The sequence below is a fragment of the Astatotilapia calliptera genome, chromosome 3 (assembly GCF_964374335.1).
Source record: "Astatotilapia calliptera chromosome 3, fAstCal68.1, whole genome shotgun sequence".
NCBI classification, from domain to species: domain Eukaryota; kingdom Metazoa; phylum Chordata; class Actinopteri; order Cichliformes; family Cichlidae; genus Astatotilapia; species Astatotilapia calliptera.
In genome coordinates this window covers 72,514,277-72,533,516 of record NC_137424.1, presented here as the reverse complement: position 1 = coordinate 72,533,516, position 19,240 = coordinate 72,514,277, and the positions used below count along the sequence as shown (strand labels likewise).

The 19,240-nt window shown below is 39.8% G+C and overlaps 2 protein-coding genes and 3 long non-coding RNA genes across 6 annotated transcripts in view; 2 read left to right on the top strand and 3 right to left on the bottom strand.

Moving 5' to 3' along the window:
• The window catches only part of LOC113015028 (junctional adhesion molecule-like), a 357,528-nt gene that overhangs the window by 32,291 nt on the left and 305,997 nt on the right, over positions 1-19,240 (bottom strand). The window lies entirely within an intron of this gene.
• Positions 1,012-11,512, bottom strand: LOC113010469 (uncharacterized). Its single transcript, XM_080299167.1, has 3 exons — positions 11,211-11,512; positions 5,692-5,801; positions 1,012-4,118 (listed from the first exon to the last, which is right to left on the bottom strand). The coding sequence occupies exons 2-3, from the start codon at positions 5,707-5,709 to the stop codon at positions 2,964-2,966; spliced, it is 1,173 nt and encodes a 390-aa protein (XP_080155293.1). The 5' UTR covers positions 5,710-5,801; positions 11,211-11,512; the 3' UTR covers positions 1,012-2,963.
• LOC145425823 (uncharacterized) lies at positions 6,925-7,851 on the top strand. The gene is made up of 2 exons (XR_013906580.1): positions 6,925-7,140; positions 7,226-7,851. It is a non-coding gene; the product is annotated as an uncharacterized LOC145425823 (long non-coding RNA).
• Positions 12,137-14,710, top strand: LOC145425804 (uncharacterized). 2 transcript variants are annotated; one of them, XR_013906541.1, is made up of 4 exons: positions 12,137-12,688; positions 13,074-13,252; positions 13,474-13,555; positions 14,090-14,710. It is a non-coding gene; the product is annotated as an uncharacterized LOC145425804 (long non-coding RNA). The 2 variants fall into 2 exon arrangements; XR_013906542.1 differs by having other exon boundaries at positions 12,150-12,688; positions 13,112-13,252.
• Positions 14,399-16,553, bottom strand: LOC113011188 (uncharacterized). The gene is made up of 2 exons (XR_003270481.2): positions 15,791-16,553; positions 14,399-14,997 (listed from the first exon to the last, which is right to left on the bottom strand). It is a non-coding gene; the product is annotated as an uncharacterized LOC113011188 (long non-coding RNA).

The window sequence follows — 19,240 nt, the reverse complement described above, 5'->3', positions numbered from 1 at the left end:
ATGCTTTCTCTCACACAGCGCCTAAGCTACGACCTTGGCTCCCTGTTTATCTGCTCCTGCTCCAAAAAAAAATCCAGTGTTTGGTTTTCTTCCAGAATATTGTTGTTTATATTTACTGGGGGAAGAAATGGTAAAAACTGCATTTTATAAAGAAAACGTTATAAAGCACTCTCCGCCTGAGAGCAAAGACAAAACCAAAACACCCCACCCTTTCCCATTGGTCAAAAAATGTACCATGCCGACCAATCAAAACATGGCATTTGGTTGTTAAGAAACGGAAGTTGTTAAGAAGAGGAAAATTTAGGAGTGACGGCAGTGTTTTGAGATGTGAGAGAATTGCAACGTTTAGCGCAAATCTTGTATAGTTAGTGTGTAGTGTAGTCAATAGTTTTGTTGTGTGTGTCAGAACAATGAGGCGGCTGCTAAATGTTACGGGAGTGATACATCTCCTGTTGTCAGGCCTACAGGTATCAGGCTTTTGATGTTCTCCTTTATCTCATAGTGGACAGAAATTATTTTTTGGAGAGGCACAAATAATTTGTGTGGCATCAGATTTGATGCAGAACACCTGATTGTTCTGTAAATAGTTTGAAATGTTTGTTTTAAAAAAATCCCTTAGCAGCATTTTTAGGTAAACAGCTGCAAAAATCTTTGTTGTTTGCAATACTCAGTAACTTTTTTGAAGAAGTAACTATATAATTAATTGCCCAGCATTAGTCTTTATATATTGTATTTTGCAGAGAGAGTTACAAAGTTTCAAAGTGGTGCTCCATGAGAGTCCTGTAGACGAGCAGCAGCACGATCCTGCATTGCAACTGCAAACCGCCAACAGCATGTTTTTAAGAAAAATCAAACAAATTTTCCTTCAAGATCATTTTAGTTTTTAATTAGCTGCAGGATCCTTCTTCAGTGTGAGTGGAGAACAGCCAAGTCGCCTCCTGTGATAAACCTCCACATGTACCACTGAAAACAGTTAAATTAGTTTGAATCGGAAATAATGGGTCAAACTACTTGTTCTGAGACCATTTCTTTATTTTTCACACCAAACTGTTTAATAAGATAAACTCTACACAGACTTCATCAAATATAACTAACACTTTAACATTATCAGGATTTCATAATACAAACTTCAAATCAACAAGAAAACAGCTGCAGAACATGTGGATCAAAATTCATTAAAAAACAACATGTGGACTTCAAGGACTAAATACACTAAAGTGAAAGGAGGAGCAAAAAATAGAGGTTTAACAGAATTTGAATTAAGTAAAAGTAGTCACCTGTGATCTTTAAAATGGTTCTGATGTGTGCTGCTGTTTTTAACTTTCAACATTTCTTTGCTGCCACTGTGAATAAGATTGTGTTCTTTGCCTAATTGAATGAAGGTTACACAGCCTCACTGGTTCATCTTCTGGTACAAACTGGTATTACATGGAAGTACAGCCCAAAACCAGTTTAGCTTGAGTTTCTTTTTTTCTGGACATAACGTCACGGCAGGTGTTTTTTCAAAGCTGGTGGACAGATTTAGTTCATTTTTGAGGTTTTAAGAGCAACTGCTGTGAAAATATTTGTAGTTTTGGGAGAAAATGATTTAAGAGAAGATTTTACCTCAGCAAAAGATTAAATATGAATGAAGGATTGAAATTGCATATACATATCTATACATGCAGCTTCCTAAATGTAACATTCAGGATTATTCACTGCAGCCCAAGTGTGACATCAGCTGACACTCTTTACAGGAGATTCCATCTGAACTCTGTGGAGCCTGATCTCAAGGTTTTTAAGTCTGAGCCTGAAACCAGAAGAGGATCTTTCTCTCTCTTCAGATTCATTGTGATCCAGTGATTTCAGTCCTGCATGATCAGGCTGATGTTTGCATAGAGCAGATAATGAAGTGAAGGTTTTTGCACATTGGTAACAGTGAAACAGTTTATTTACAGTGTGAAATCGTTTGTGTTCGGAGTATGAACTGAGATTCCTGAAGCTCTTGTCACACTGGTCCAGCTGAAGTTCACTTCCATGTGTGTTCGTTCATGTTTGTTACGATGACCTGATCGTGAGAAGCTTTTGTCACAGTGTCTGCACTTGTATGGTGTCCCTCCTGCAGTGGTGAAGGATGACCCACACTGGTCACAGATGTGCTTTTTGACCACACTGTGGAAGAGGTCATGTATTTTTATAGTATTTGGTGTGTGGAAGCCTCTCCCACATTCTTTGCAGTAGTTCATTTTGTCTCCAGTGTGTCTACGTTGATGTGCTTTTAGGTCCCGTTCGTGATTGGAGGTTTTTCTACAAAGGTTAAAGAGAAACGCTTTCCCACCACCACAGTGACGACAGGGTTGAGAAATGGATCCATGTTCTTTGCTCCACTCCTAAACAAATACATTGTAAATCAGGGAATTCCTTCAACGTTTTTATCCTGAACGTCGCCTGAAATAAAAAGCATCTCTGCCAACGTCCAATTACATTTTACTGTTTATATTACAACACTCAGCTTACTGAGTGAAAATGAGTCTTCATTCATTCAGTTCATTCAGTATAACTCCATAAGTTTACTGATCAGACTTTTTCCAAACAATCAGGTTAAAATTACAAGATAAAAAATCAATACATCCTCACAGTAACTGCACTTCTAGAGTTACTTTCTGGAGTGGATCTGTTGGTGCTTTTTCAGCTGATTTGGAGCTTTAAAAGTCTTCTCACACAGGTCATTTATAAGGTCTCTCCTCAGTGTGTTGTTGTAACTGTGCATCTATTGTAAACAGTTTCCCACACTGATCACAGCAGGAAACATAAATTCCAGTGTGAATCCGTAGGTGAATATTTCGGTACTGTTTGTCACTGAAACTTTTTCCACAAAAGTCGCAGCTGTACACGTTAATTCCAGAGTGGGTAACTAGATGCCTCTGTAAGTCGCTATTTAGAGCAAAAACCTTACCACACAACTCACAGTTGTGTGCTTTAAATCAACTGTGGATGAGTTGGTGTTTTTTTAAGGTTCCAGACTGGGTAAAAGACTTTCCACACAACTCACAGCTGTAAGGTTTAAATCCACTGTGGATGAGTTGGTGCATTTTTAAGTTTCCACCCTCGGTAAAAGACTTTCCACACAAGTCACAGCTGTACGCTTTAACTCCACTGTGGAGGAGTTGGTGTTTTTTTAAGGTTCCAGACTGGGTAAAAGACTTTCCACACAACTCACAGCTGTAAGGTTTAAATCCACTGTGGAGGAGTTGGTGTGTTTTTAAGCTTCCACCCCCAGTAAAAGACTTTCCACACAAGTCACAGCTGTATGCTTTAACTCCACTGTGGATGAGTTGGTGTGTTTTTAAGCTTCCAGCCTCTGTAAAAGACTTTCCACACAAGTCACAGCTGTACGCTTTAACTCCACTGTGGATGAGTTGGTGTGTTTTTAAGTTTCCAGCCTGGGTAAAAGACTTTCCACACTCATCACAGCTGTAAGGTTTAACTCCACTGTGGATGACTTGGTGTCTTTTTAAGTCTCCAGCCCGGGTAAAAGACTTTCCACACAAGTCACAGCTGTAAGGTTTAACTCCATTGTGGATGAGTTGGTGTGTTTTTAAGCTTCCAGCCTCTGTAAAAGACTTTCCACACAACTCACAGCTGTAAGGTTTAAATCCACTGTGGATGAGTTGGTGTGTTTTTAAGTTTCCACCCCCGGTAAAAGACTTTCCACACAAGTCACAGCTGTATGCTTTAACTCCACTGTGGATGAGTTGGTGTGTTTTTAAGCTTCCAGCCTCTGTAAAAGACTTTCCACACAAGTCACAGCTGTACGCTTTAACTCCACTGTGGATGAGTTGGTGTGTTTTTAAGTTTCCAGCCTGGGTAAAAGACTTTCCACACTCATCACAGCTGTAAGGTTTAACTCCACTGTGGATGACTTGGTGTCTTTTTAAGTCTGCAGCCCGGGTAAAAGACTTTCCACACAAGTCACAGCTGTACGCTTTAACTCCACTGTGGATGAGTTGGTGTATTTTTAAGTGTCCAGAGTGGGTAAAAGACTTTCCACACTCATCACAGCTGTAGATTTTCTCTCCTTTTCTTCTGTGAGGTTTGTCGGCCTCCTGGGAGCGCTGACTTCTCGCTCCATGTTGGTCCTGCAGTGACAGAGATACAAATAGAGGCAGTGAGTGAAATGCAGTCGTGGAACAAACTGAAACTCCCTCCATTGGTGGAATCAAACATGTCAACAAACACATTGTTGGTGTGTTTCCACCACCTTCTGGTGGCAGTGTCACATTACAATGATATGCTACAATGAGAGTTGTAATGAAAATGACATTATTGAAGAAATATTGATCAGCAGAGAAAATCTTTTACGCATAAGAAATTTCAAGTTCAACTGATGATATTGTTGTTTCAATGTGTGCTTATAAAAAAAGATCTTTGTATTTTCTTGTAACTTCTGTGGTTTCTGATTCGAATGTAGATTCTGTATATATGGATGAGCCCAGGATGCAAAAGATAAAGCTGCTGTTATCATGTTTTTAAAAACACACCAGCTTTCAGTAATATTCTAACTAGGGATGCAACGACACCCATTTTTCCAAACCGATACGATACTGATACTTGGATCTGAGTACTTGCAGATATTGAGTACAAAAAACGATACTTCTACCACACACAAGTTAAACTTAACCAGTAGTAAAGAAACGACCCCAGACAACTCTTTAACACAAACGAAACGTTTACTGAACACATCACAACACATCCCTTTTTTAAACTCAAATAATATTCCAATTCCTTAACCAAATGAAATACACTGTACTGTATAAATGAAATAATTCCCTTTCAAATTATATTACACAACCCAACTCATGTTATCACCTTTTGGTAAGTGACTCACTAATATACACTCCAAAACATGTTATATAAATCCACTAAACACACAATATTCACACATTGGCCCCACACACACTCACATTCACACTTGTTGCAGGCCTGTTTGCTGCTCACGCCAGATGAAGGAGAAAAATCCTCTTCTCCCCAGTAAGAGCACAAAAGTCTGACTTACAGTTCCGTTGCTCGGTAGGTCACCGTTCACCAGTCCCACACTAAATCCACTCCACAGTGGTGCGACCGTTGAAACAAAAAGTCACTTCACCCACACTCTGTTGCGAAGCTCTCACACGGTTAGCTTTCTAGTCACACACTCTTTTGTGCTAGTTAACCTCAGTAAAACTAGCCGAGTCTCTCACTTTGGTTCAGCTAACCTCGTGCATCTCTCTATGCCGTTCTCTTCTCCTCCTCCATTGCAACAGATACACAGGTCCCGTTTTATGATACCTTCACGGGCCTCCAGAAAATTAGAACTCTGAACAATATTTAAACTCCATTCAGAGTTACATACCATAAAATAATATTTTATGATTAACATAACAGTTTGATTGCTCTAATTACCTGTATTTACCTTGAGACATATTACAGGGCAAATTACATTCTGGGTACAGTTACATCACATAACATCAACTGTGAACACCTTATGTTACAGTGGCGTTTAAGTTCATGGGAATTATGAGTATCTACTCCCAAATTCCCATCCGGGCTACATTATTATCGGTTCATGGTATCGCTTAACTTTTACGAGTATGAGTACACACACATTTTACAGTATCGGCCCCGATACCAGTATCGGTGCATCCCTAATTGTAACTGTGATATTTTTCTCACCTTTTGTGTTGAAGTCATTGATTGTTTCCTCTGTAGTGGCTCAGCTGAGTCCAAATGGATGAAATTGTTCCTCCGTTGCACCACCAGACTCTTCTCCTCCTGTTAATCACCTGGGGGACACACGCACAGCAGGATTTGTAAAAAGAGTTTTGATAAACACAATGCTGGACAGCAATGCTGTCATGTACACATATATATATATATATATATATATATATACACTCAACAAAAATATAAACGCAACACTTTTGTTTTTGCTCCCATTCCCCATGGGATGGACGTAGAGACCTAAAATTCATTCCAGATACACAATATAACCATCCCTCCCAAACAGTGGTCACAAATCAGTCCAAATGTGTGGTAGTGGGCACATCTGTTATATTGAGATAATCCATCCCACCTCACAGGTGTGCCACATCAGGATGCTGATCTGACATCATGAGTAGTGCACAGGTGTACCTCAGACTGCCACTCAGATAATTAATTAATTACATGTGTCATAACTATTTATTTAATTAATTAATTCCAATTTTAATTAATTATTGACACATTTTATTAATTATTTAATGGTGTATTTAATTAATTCATTATGGCAGTCCTGGGCCCTGTTTCAGGAAGCCGGTTTAGTGGAAAAACTGAGTAAGTATACCCTGAGTTAACGAAAACTCTGGGTTTTCGGTTTCACAAAGCGAGTTCAGCTGCAGCCTGAGTGAGTCACTATGACGACACACTCCGTGAAGCTAACCTGCCCCCTAGCAGGTTTACTACAACTAACCCTGACTGTCTCCGCCCCTTTGTCGGAAACCTGACAGTAGGAAGTGTCGGACATGGCGTGCCACTTCCTTGAAGAGCCAGTAGATCGTGAAGCCCAAATTCTCCGCAGAGCTCTCCGCCGGGAGAGAGTGATCAGAGCGCGTTTGGACATTTTATCATTTCCTGATGATTTTCTGTGCGAACGTTACCGTTTCTCGGCACAATCTATAATTTATTTGGATAACATCCTCAGGCCATATATTACGCATGTGACACATCGCGGACATGCGCTCAGTTCATTGCATATTATTTGTATTGCACTTCGGTTTCTTGCAAACGGGAGCTTTCTGTATAATATTGGTGACGCTGAGCACGTTTCCAAGGCTACTGTCTGTCGGGCAGTCAGGAATGTTACAGTTGCACTGAAACGTCTCCTGTACACGTTTGTGGTGTTCCCCGGTCACAGACCCACAAGATTTATCAAAGAGGGATGCCACAAAATTGCAGGTATCAGGATGAACAAAACTTAATTTATGATGTGGTGATACTTGGACTACTACTTAAATTGCACATTTATTTTCAGGGTTCCCAGGTGTGATTGGCTGTACAGATGGCACTCACATTCCAGTCATTGCTCCTTCAGTAAATGAAGGAGACTATGTGAACAGGAAGTCTTTCCACAGCATTAATGTACAGGTACATAGTTCCCTGTAGCATGTCAAACTAACAAATTATTTCATTATAGTAATGAATGCTAATTTGTGTTCTCTGCACTGTGAAGATCATATGTGATGCTGCCAACATTATCACAAATGTGGAAGCCAAGTGGCCAGGCTCTGTCCATGACTCACAAATATTCCGTGAATGTACACTGAGCACAAAATTTGGACATGGTGAGTTGAGAATACTTTAAAATATATAAAGACCAATTGCTTCAGGGACATTTGAACTGAAGTGTACCCTTCTGTCTTAGGAGAGTTCACTGGCTACTTGCTTGGTGATAGGGGGTATCCATGTTTACCCTATTTCCTTACCCCTTACCCTGACCCTGAACTGGGCCCACAGCAGCGATATAATCTGGCTAATTGCAGGACAAGAGCCAGAATTGAAATGACTATCGGAATGCTTAAGGCCCGGTTCCAGTGCCTGCAAAGACTCAGGGTCACCCCAGAAAGGGCATGTGACATTATTGTGGCATGTGTGATTCTTCACAACATTGCCACAATTAGAGGAGAACACTGTCCTTCTGAACCAAACAGCAGTGATCCAAACCATGAACATCCTGACCCTCCCACGGACATACAAGATGGAAGAGCAGTCAGAGACACCATATGTCACAATCATTTCTTTTGACCCATCACCTCAACATGTTGAAAGAAGAATAAACAGATTTTTTGTTCAACTGGCTTTATTGGTCGCCTGTATTTCCTGTACACAAAGTATTAAAAGATGTAAACCTCATAAAGTGTCTCTGTTGCTTCCTCCTCTGTAACAGCTGTCAATGTTTCTTCATTATTTTCCTGTAGTAAAGAAATAAACAACATTGCTGTTCTACTGTAAACTCATATAATCTGTGGAGTATTACTCACAACTGCATGTTGGTCTGGCTCAACAGGAGGCTGCACCAGATGCAGTACACCACCACCATCAACTGATAGAATATGAGGTTTATACAGGTCACTTATAACTTACAAGGGACCAAATGGCAATTAACAAACATACCAAGCACCTTACACTTCATTGTCATTATGCTCTCAAAGACAACCAAGGCTGAGGGAAGGCAAAATCAGTCGGAAAATAACTTCACTACAAAATAATTCATTATGGTAAAGAGTTTATCAAATGAATGTGTCGCACTGCAAAGGTGACTGTGAAGAAAGGATGTATGCACATCATGTATTATTTTGAATTTACCCCTTATGTAGGCACTTGTGTCTTGCGGGGTTATTGACTCAGAGGATGTCCCCGCAGAGATGCCTTCAGCCACAGGGCGCCCACTGTTTTGGCTGAGGGCCAACTGCTCAGCCTCTGTGAGTGGTGGTGGTGGAGGACCCCCACCTGTTTTTCGGGCCTCCGCTTTTTTTCTGTTGGCTATAACGGGCCACATTTGAGCATACAGAGTAAGCAAATATGTACTTGTAATGTGCTCAGATAATTTCAATAAGTGCTTACAGAAAGGAAATTAATGTAGCCTCTAACTGCAATTGATTTACGTGGGACAAACAGACCAAGCACTATGGCTCATAATACAATTACACCTTACCTGTTTGGACTATATTTTTATATTTCATTTTTACTTGCTGCCAGGAACGTTTGGGGCCTGTTGGGTTGCACCTGTGCTCACATCACATCACAAAATAAAATGTATAAAATAACAAATAAAATAACATATGATAAAATAACGTGTTAAATGGGTGGAAATCCCTAGATCAATGTTTAAATTAACACTCACGCATTGACTCTGTCGGCTATGTTTTGCCATGCATGCTTTTGCAGCTGTGGCTGTGTTACTTTTTTCCGCGGAATTTGCATGTTATCGGCATATGCTGCCATCAGAATTTCGGCCTCAAGCGCTGTGAAATACATTGACCGCGCCTTCTTTCCCTCCGTCTCCATGGTGACTCGCTTAATCTGTGCTCCGCTTATCAGGGGCCCGTTCTTCGTACGTCGCTTACTACATCCAAGATCAAATGACACATCCAAGATCAAATCATCGCGCTAACCGTGAGCTCGCTAATCCGGTTCCCCGAACACACCTGCTGTTGACGATTACTACATTACTACTCACGCAGGAATGTGACATCACTGGGTGTCGTAAAAGGGGCTACGCATCGATAGTAGAAACATTGATCGGCAACCCGCTGATTGGTCGGCGAAAATGTCGAAGGGGCGTGCTCGGTATTTTCCGGCAGCAGAGCAAGAACTCTTGAGTGAGGGATTTCAGGAGTTTCAGAGTTTAATTAAAACGCAAGAGAACACTGCAAAGGCTGCAAAAGCAAGGAGAGAGGGCTGGCAGAAAGTTGCTGACAAATCAAACTCGTAGGTAATTTAATAATAATAATAATAATGGATTGGATTTATATAGCGCTTTTCAAGGCACCCAAAGCGCTTTACGATACCACTATTCATTCACTCCCACATTCACACACTGGTGGAGGCAGCTACGGTTGTAGCCAGGCTGCCATATCGCGCCATCGGCCCCTCTGGCCAACACCAGTAGGCGGTAGGGTAGATCTATCATATGACACTATATTGTCCAATATCATATGGCATTATATTATATTATAATATGTTATATTATATCCCCTTTCACATTAGAGCCACAACAGGACCCACAAGAACATGGGAACAAGTAAAGGTGGAATACAGGAGTATTCTACAGAATGGTAATATTTATCTCTTAGATTGCTTTTCGTCTCTTGGCAAGGTAATACTGGCCTGTAATACTCTATTACTCTGTTAGTTTGTTCATAACAGCAACCAAGAAAAGGGCAGAGGAACAAAAGACAGGTGGTGGTCCTGCACCCCCTCGTCAACAAGTTGGTTAAGTAAATAATACCCTCACGGGAATATCGATATCTCTCAATGAGCACACTGTCGCGCTGAGCTAAAGGATCCTGTCTATCCCGCAATATACGCTGAATTCTGAAAACTCTCCTTATCAATCTTGCACCTTCCGCAATGGGCTGCTCGCGTATACGGACAGGATATGACTGCGACAGGCTTCCCAAATCCACCTTCGCTTTTATAGCCGTGGTCTCTCATCTTGATTACACGAAGTAATTTACAATTACTACTCTGAAATGTGAATTACATCTGTAATAATCACATACATGTAATAGAATGTTAATAGTACATTTCCCTTTTTTAGGAAATGACCTGTATGTATCTGTGTGAAATAAAAGGATCAAGTGCTGCATTATCTTTAGTTACATTGATAATATTTATTTATGGTGAAACAGTGGAAAAATATCGCTGTTGCTTTCGTATAAATGAAGCGGACATACCTGCGTGGCCGCGATCTAATCCTGTTTACATAAAGTAAACCTGCTCCCCAGCAGGTTTACGCTTACGGCTCTGTTGCTATGGCAGCAAGTCCCGGATGAGCTTCGGGGAACCGACTGATCCAGGATCACGCGAAATCGTCAACAATCTAATCCGGCTAACCTACTTAGCGAGGTACGAAGAACGGGCCCCAGGGCTTTATGTATCCTCATCCGCGCGCTTCACTTGGGGTTAAAGCAACTCCGCGTTGACTGAACTAATTGTTATCAGCCTTTCTGAAACCGAATATTCCGAGTTGGACAGTTCGGGGTTACTCAACCGTGAGTGTCGTTTTTCACTCTTGAGTTTTCCAAACCGGCTTCCTGAAACAGGGCCCTGGCGTTCCATACATTCCAACACAGTGTGTTTGTTTTGATTCGTAGACCCTGAAAACGACGCTGCGCTCCCACAATGCTTTGCGGCGTGACGTCAACTCCAAAGCCCTATGAAATCCTATTCTAAAGGCTGATTGCCCTCCCCCACGCTTGTACCCGTGGCTTCCTGTCCTGAGGGATGGCTCTTCTCCTGCCCTGCACCCTTTGTTCATATTCAAAGACTATTTTTCTGTATGTATTCTTACCCCATAGCAACCGCCAGATTATAATGTTGCAGACAATCACAAACTCTACAGACTGTCTAACTCCAGTGTATACCAAGCAATCTATTATTCTTAACAGCAACAACATAAACTGAACCCACATTAAAGTTGGCTCGGTGCTTACCTTTATATGAGCCCACAAACCGAGAGAAACTCCGTGATGAAGCTGAAAGTCTTAAGAAACAGATCAGGGAGCAGAGACCCACGTGGTTCACGCTGATCTCGGCTACGATCCAGGAGACAAGGGTGTGCAGATCGATGCAGAAATTAATCCCAACGTTGGTAGTGGTATATGTTCCTGTAAGTTTACTACTTTACTCCCGTTTCATGAAAAAGCAGCTCTCTCTGCTCGACTCCTCTCCTGCACACACACTTTGCTCCGCCGCCTTTTCCGGCTCTGCTGTGATTTGTTGCTGTGCGGTCACGTGACTAAGCAGACCAACGTAACCACGTGGGGTGTTATTTCAAAAGTAGCGCCTATCTCCTTTTCCTAAGCTCTTTTTCTTGCCCTCGATGGAAACGTCATCGTGGGAAGGAGATTTGCTAAGGACTCAGGGAAAGAGAGGACCGGTGCTGAGAATTGGAACAGCCTTAGGCTGTATCCCAATTCAGGTTCTGTAGCCCTAATGTACGCAGTCTTAACAGTCCACAAGGGCCTCAAACAAAGCTGTATGAAACGTTTACAGCGGTTAGTATCATGGTTGCTAGGCAACCTGGGCAGCGCGACGGAGATCGACCGGCATTTCACAAGCCTCGCACTTCCGGCCTTAGCGGTCTTTGAGTACTCAAACTCCAGTCCTCCTATGGAACTCCAAAGTGTTCAAAATTAAATAAATAAATAGGTCAAGATGAAATAAATAACTATGTGAATAAATAAGACACAGATATGTAATGTGAGAATGATATTGTGAAATAATGGAACACATTTTGAAAACAATGCTCATTATTGTGAAACATATTACATTCTGCTATATATATTTTCTTATTATTGTGAAATATTATTTCATGGTCATTATTTTTCACAATAACAGAGATTATTCCTGAGGCATTTTATTTATTTCCAGCCGTTTATATTCCAAAATGACCTTTTTTCAAAGTCAGTCTTTATTTCAAAATCCCGTTTTTCCCGATGGTCTATTTATTTCATAATGCGACTTTTCAGCAGAATGACTTTGTCTGTCAATCAAGAAAGACAGGGCGGAGCCAGTTGTGTGATTGGTTGCTCCTTTACTCAGACATAAGTAATAGCACATGAATTGTCGATTTAGGTTTAATGGTGCAATGCATCTCCTATGCAGCTGGCGGCAGTATGCAGCTCAAAATAAACTTAAGGCACCGACAAATGCAAAACACTGTAATAACGTTACAGGTGTATCAATTCTTGTGAAGGGCATGGCTGCAGGAAACAAGTCCGTTTCTGAGTTACTCAAAGAACTTGCTAACCGCTTAGATTGAACGTCTTCACCTCAGTCTGCGTATTGCAGCAGTGTACTGGAGATGAAGTGGTCCCTGGTCCAAGTTCTCATCACAACCGCACAGTGTTAACGTTAGCAAATGCTAACGCTATCACAGCTAGCTCCACTCCATGAAACGCTGTTCAGGGTAAGTAACGATATGTTATTATTGCTTGGTTAGTCTGTCTGTCTGGCAAAAATGAGCTTTTTAATCAGTTTAGTCACAGATTTTTTTTAATACTGTTTTTTATCATAGCAAAGAATTCTATAAATTAGGTAAGAGAAAATAATTGTCTTCTGGGTTAATGTCTGTATTACTATTTACATTGTTGTAGGTGATAGTTATTCATGACTGTTTTAAAGTGGCTTATCTTCTGTGCTAATATGGAAGACAAGTAATCTATGTGAAAGAAAAGAAAGCAATTTTAGTTCAACGTAGTGATTTTGTAAGTGGGTATAATTTGAAAATGCTTTTACTAGTACAGTGGATGTTCTTTAAATATTTAACATTTAAAGTGTGTGTCACTTTACAGACTCCAACTTCAGTTTTGGTTTGGTCTCACCGTTGTAGGTCATAACACAAACAAGTCGTCAAGTCAAGCAGCTGAGGAAAGGGCTTAAGGAAACCATGGTATGGCCGCTTCTGACAGAAAGATCAGACATCATTCCTCCTTTCTTACCAAGGGAATCAGAGACTGCTCCCTGTTGTGAGGTAAGGTCAGGTCACATCTTTTAACATCTGAATAGTAAAGCTATTTGGTTAATTTATGAAGGATGAACATTAATTGTTGACACAAAACACCAATATACTGTTTTGTATGCGTGGGTTAGTTGAACAGCTGGGTTACATTTAATAAAAATACACCTAATGTTGCTGATGCTCTTAAGACTACAAGATAAGTAAAGCTATAAAATGACTGTGGCCTGCCACAGAAGATGAAGATGAGGAAGAAGAGGAATGCTCTCGAGGATAAATGCAGAGTGGCAGGTTACCTTCGGTCCTTCATTGAAAATGGTAAGTCTGCTGCGATAGGTATTTTGCCATTGGTTTTCTCTGATTATACTTTGGTAAATTACATACAGTCCAGTGATCTTGGGTCATTAACAAAGTACACTATAGTAGAGCTGGGCGATATGAGATTTTTTCATATCACGATATTTATTTTTATTTATTTTTTTATAAAAAGGACAAGAGCGGTGAGGTCTATCGCAATAGTTTAATTTTTCTATTGAGAAAAAGTTATTTCGCAATACATATCGTTATCGTTCTATCGCCCAGCTCTACGCTATAGTATAATTTTGTTTTGTTATTTGCTCCATGCAATACATAAGAGTGGTGGCATTATCAGTTGCACTAGAATTGTATGTAGACTACTTTTAGCTTTGTTAACATAAAAATATCTATAAAAGCTACAACAGCAATTTGAGTGGGGCAAAAATGTCTGGTGCCCTGTATGTAAGTGGTCATCTTTTATGGTATTTCTCCATAAAAGATTCAAAATAATGAATATAGGATGTCATTATAGTTTAAAACAATCTTCTGTTGCAGCATCTTGTGCACAACAAAAAGCCCTCATCAAGTTTTGGACAGGATGGGAAGTCTTGCCGAGAAATGACTGTGGAAGTGGTCAACAGCAATCTTCCAAAGTCTTCCACCGGTTTTGAAGTACTACGTCTTCCTGCACACTACTGTACCTATGAGTCATTTCTAATGGACATTCAGGTGTGTCTCAACTCTACTGACTCAGGTTTTGGTCTGGTTTACGATTGATTCCATAACCACATGGTAAAATTAGACCATTTCTTCTTTCTTGCATCACATTACTGTACTCGGTGTTCAAAGAAACGGACAATCTAGTGAGTTCTAGTTCTTTTTAATACACTTGACAGTGAAAAATACAGAGTACAGGTGTGCATTTATGGCTTTTTTAATATAAACTGATGAAGAGTTCAGATATCAAAATCAGTTGTTCACTGTACATTATAAATTACACAATATGTTTTGTTTATACTCGCTACGATACAAAAAAAATTTCTAGAAAAAATTATTTGAATTAAGATGTTACACTACTCTACTGTGTTCATTGTATTAAATCTGCTCAGAGTTGACATGTACTGTATATCCAACCAAGAAATGAATATCATTAAAGTGACAGCTGTATAAAACAAATCCTGTTTTATAGCCACTCACTGTTTTGTTAAAAATGAAATTGGTTATGCTGTTTTGAGTCAGTATTAGCTACAAAGCTGTAGAAATTAAAAAAAAAAAAAATCCTCCTGACATAGAAACTGATTAAATGTAATAATGTCTTACTACAAGTGATTTTGAAGTATTGGTAGCACAGCAGGGTCTTGTTCATTCAGTGCATCTGGGAGCTGAATCTCAGGAATGGTGATCTCATTTGATGGGCAGCGATTATGTTGTCCTGTCCAGTCCACACCATAATCCTCATCAACCTGAAAGAGCATGCACATGTTTTAAATCTAAACTGAAGAGGTGTTTCCTGCAGCTGTTCCTAGATGGACTTATTGAGTCTGCCAGGGCCTATGTGAGTTGCTTAGGCATTGGCTACCAACTAATTATTCATTCACCCATTCTAGGTCAGGATTGGTTCTCTTCAGGTATAACAAATTTAACTTTGTTTAAAGTATTGCCATCTATACCTGACAGGTGGGATAAAAGAGAATGGCTTGGGAGGCGCACAGCAAATCTCAAAGTTTTCCAATTAATGCTGAAAGAACCAAGGATGTAAATGTATTCTTGTTTTAGCTTTACCGAAGACACCAGAGAAAGTATATCTATAATGCTGGTGAAATAGACAAAACCATTTCAATAAACTCGCTATTTAACATCAACCTTGTTATGCGTTATCAGAGAACAATCAACTGCAAACAGCAATGAAACATTCAACTATGTACTATTTAAAGCACTAATGACCCTGTTGTCTAACAAGATGTGATAAGTAAGTAGACTGTGGAAAGCTGGTGGGTCTACTCTCTGTGTAAAAGGTTCCTACAGGCTCCACTGACCCCAGTCTCCGAGTTAACACACTAACAGCTAACACTGCTAAACGTGTCTCAACGCCGAGATGGCGCCGATAGCTTTAGCCGTAGCTGCCCCACTTAGTTTAGACAGTAACAAAAAAAAGTAAGCGATAATAATTCATTGTCAAACGTCATAATTAAGGTCAACACCTAAACAATGCTGTGTACAGAATCACACAGGTGCTCAATTACAGCATAAACTTACCTTAGACCATCCTCCGTCATTTTCCTCCTAATTGTGCTCGGAGACACAGAAAATGTATCGGCAATTACCCCGACGGTTATCCCGGACAGCACTAAAGTCCTGAGTGCTGCACCGGGATTTCTAGACGTGGACGGCCAACATTTGAAGACTGTTCTTCCTCGGCGTATTCCAAACGAACACGGTGCTGAATTGATCTTAAACCTTTGACAATGCTGTCATCGATGCGAACATCTTGAAGAGCAATTATCATCCCAAGCATTTCAGAAACATCTAAACGACTCAAAACAGTATCTACAGGTAAATGATCCCTCTCTATCTGATTTGCTTAAATGAGCAGAACTGGCTGAAGTTCACACCAGTCCGCCATCCTCCGTGACTTTTGACCTAGCACGCTGTTGCTAGCTGCAGTAGCCGTCCGCGGAGCCGGTATCCAGGAAAACTAGTCGATGGTAAACGATAAGCCAATAGGTGCAAAGGTCCAGCCCACTTACATTGATTGACAGACAAAGTCATTCTGCTGAAAAGTCGCATTATGAAATAAATAGACCATCGGGAAAAACGGGATTTTGAAATAAAGACTGACTTTGAAAAAAGGTCATTTTGGACTAAAAACGGCTGGAAATAAATAAAATGCCTCAGGAATAATCTCTGTTATTGTGAAAAATAATGACCATGAAATAATATTTCACAATAATAAGTAAATTTATATAGCAGAATGCAATATATTTCACAATAATGAGCATTTTTTTCAAAATGTGTTCCATTATTTCACAATATCATTCTCACATTACATATGTGTCTTATTTATTCACATAGTTATTTATTTCATCTTGACCTATTTATTTATTTAATTTTGAACACTTTGGAGTTCCATATTCCTCAAGGGTCAAAGTGTCATGCAACTTTTCCATGCCCTCGAGGACTGGAGTTTGAGACCCCTGCCGTATGGTGTTCATGTTGTTTTCTACCCCACAGTTACAGCATGTCTGACTGCCTGTTCAGCATATGCAAAAATATATGATGAGTGATGACTAAGGCCTTCCATTATGGTGTTTGTCATCACATGTCACAGACATCTGGATGATCATTTGGAATAAATAAAATACAAAAAACGTATTAAAGGATAAAATGCAGTTTCAAAGCAAATCAATTCATTTTCAAAATATAAAATTCAATTTCAATTTAGTGATGATCATTTTCAAACCATAAATTCAATTTCAAATTAGACTAATTCAAATTCAGTTTTCAAAAGCATTTATTCAAGTTACAATTCAGATTCAATCTGAGCAATTCAAATTCAAATTGAACTTATTCAAATTCAGTTTCTGATGTCACAGATTTCTGCCCATATACGCGTACTCAAAGACCGCTAAGGCCGGAAGTGCGAGGCTTGTGAAATGCCGGTCGATCTCCGTCGCGCTGCCCAGGTTGCCTAGCAACCATGATACTAACCGCTGTAAACGTTTCATACAGCTTTGTTTGAGAGAAATGAAGGAGAACATATTTTGTTCATTTGTTCGTTTGTTTCTACACGAGCTTTGTGTGATTTAATAAGTATCTGAGGCTGAGACCACATGACTGTAAAACATGATTGTTGGGCTTCATTTCAATTATGTTGTTCATGAGACTAAAGTCAGTGTAAATATAATATGGCCAATATTATAGTTATTATATTAATCATTATTAGTTATTACAGCAGTGAACTTGAACAATTCACGTGAACAATTCACTTTTATGGTCACATGTGCAGGTACACTGGTACAGCACATGTGAGTGAACTCTGTGTCAAACACTGAGCTTCAGTAAAGATTCAAGTTTCAGTTATTTATATTTCCCATCACCATAAATCTTCACTCAAAGACAAGAATCTTTTACAGTGTATAAATATGTATAGCTGTATCATATGTAAGAGACAAATAATGTTCATTTAATTTGTTGGCATTACTAAATTTGGCTCAATGCTTACATATATGTGCAAAATGAAAATGTACGAGCTGTGATAACTGTTTCTGATAAAATGAAGAGTAGACTGATATATGAAATATTCCTTTATTGGGTGAGAAAATCAGACCATGTCATAACTGCTTTAAGTCATACAGAATAAATATCAGAGCCTTAAACATGCTGACTTCTGCTAAATGGGTCAAACTGGGCAGAAAGTCTACAAACATATAACATCCTTATAGAATATGATGTAACATTATAGAAAACCCACAAAACGCTACGTCCAGATGAACAGATTCAACTTTTGGAGATTTACTTTGCTGGATGATTGAGAATGCATCAAGACGAAATATTGTTTGGTCTGGGTCTAAACAGAGTGCATTGTGTGCATAGCTGGATTGGCCATCGGGCATACCGGGCATTCGCCCGGTGGGCCGCTGGCGATTTTTTGTTTTTATGGGCCGATGGATTTTTTTTATTTTTAGGAAGGGTATAGATAATGAAAGGTGTTGGATTGGCCAATTGGTCATGATCGACTCTGGGCTGGACCAATTACAGCCGAGGAGGCCGGATGCACCCTCCCCCTTGTTTAGCAATCACGTGATTTTCGCGCATTGCATGCCGGGAACTCGTGGCAAAACAATCCAAGTACCGCATCAAATGCAAGCGTTTGCAGCGCCGCAAAATGTTCATTCTCCGGTTCTAATACCTTCTTGTTTTTTCTTTGCCGCACAAAAAAGGAATGTACAAAACAAAAGGAGAACAATGCCGGTCCGTACAAAGACAGACTCGACGAAAAGACAAAGAAAAGATACGAGGAAAAAATCAAAGGAGTGAAAGTGTCAGACCCTTACGAGCACACAGAGGGACAAAAGACATTAGCGTGCTGCCCAACTTTCACCACGCTCATATTTATAATCATACGGTTCTTGGAGTGAGTGCATACACTCATGAAGTTTAGTAACTTCAGGTCACTGCAACAAGCCCAGGTACAGTTTACCGACGGATGGGTGCAGGACCTTGAAATGCACCGTGTAGAACGAAAGACCATCGTACGAACAAAGGTAAGTTTACCAGTCTCACAAATCGTCGTCATAAATACACATTTGTTAACCGTTTATTAATATAACCTTTGAGCTCAACGGTAATTAATTAGTGGAAATAATCTCTGGTAGCATTACAGAAATGTAGCAGTGACAATAATATTGTATGTTGTAATCGCATTGGACAATTAGTGATACAAAACAACTGTTTTCTCCTGTGAATAAAAGTATGTTTTTGTCAATGTACCATGGTAATAACAGAAGCGAAACGTAATATTGTGTCAGGAAAATTCACTATTTATGCACAATAAACAAAGGAGCATAGCGCCACAATTTCTGTTCAGCTCCAGACTTGCTTGTAACCTATATCACCAGTTATGTTAAGAAAAATGACGCATTAACTACAACAAAACTCTGACCTTTGTGGGAATGCTTGGAGCAGACTAACATGTGAGCTGGAGTG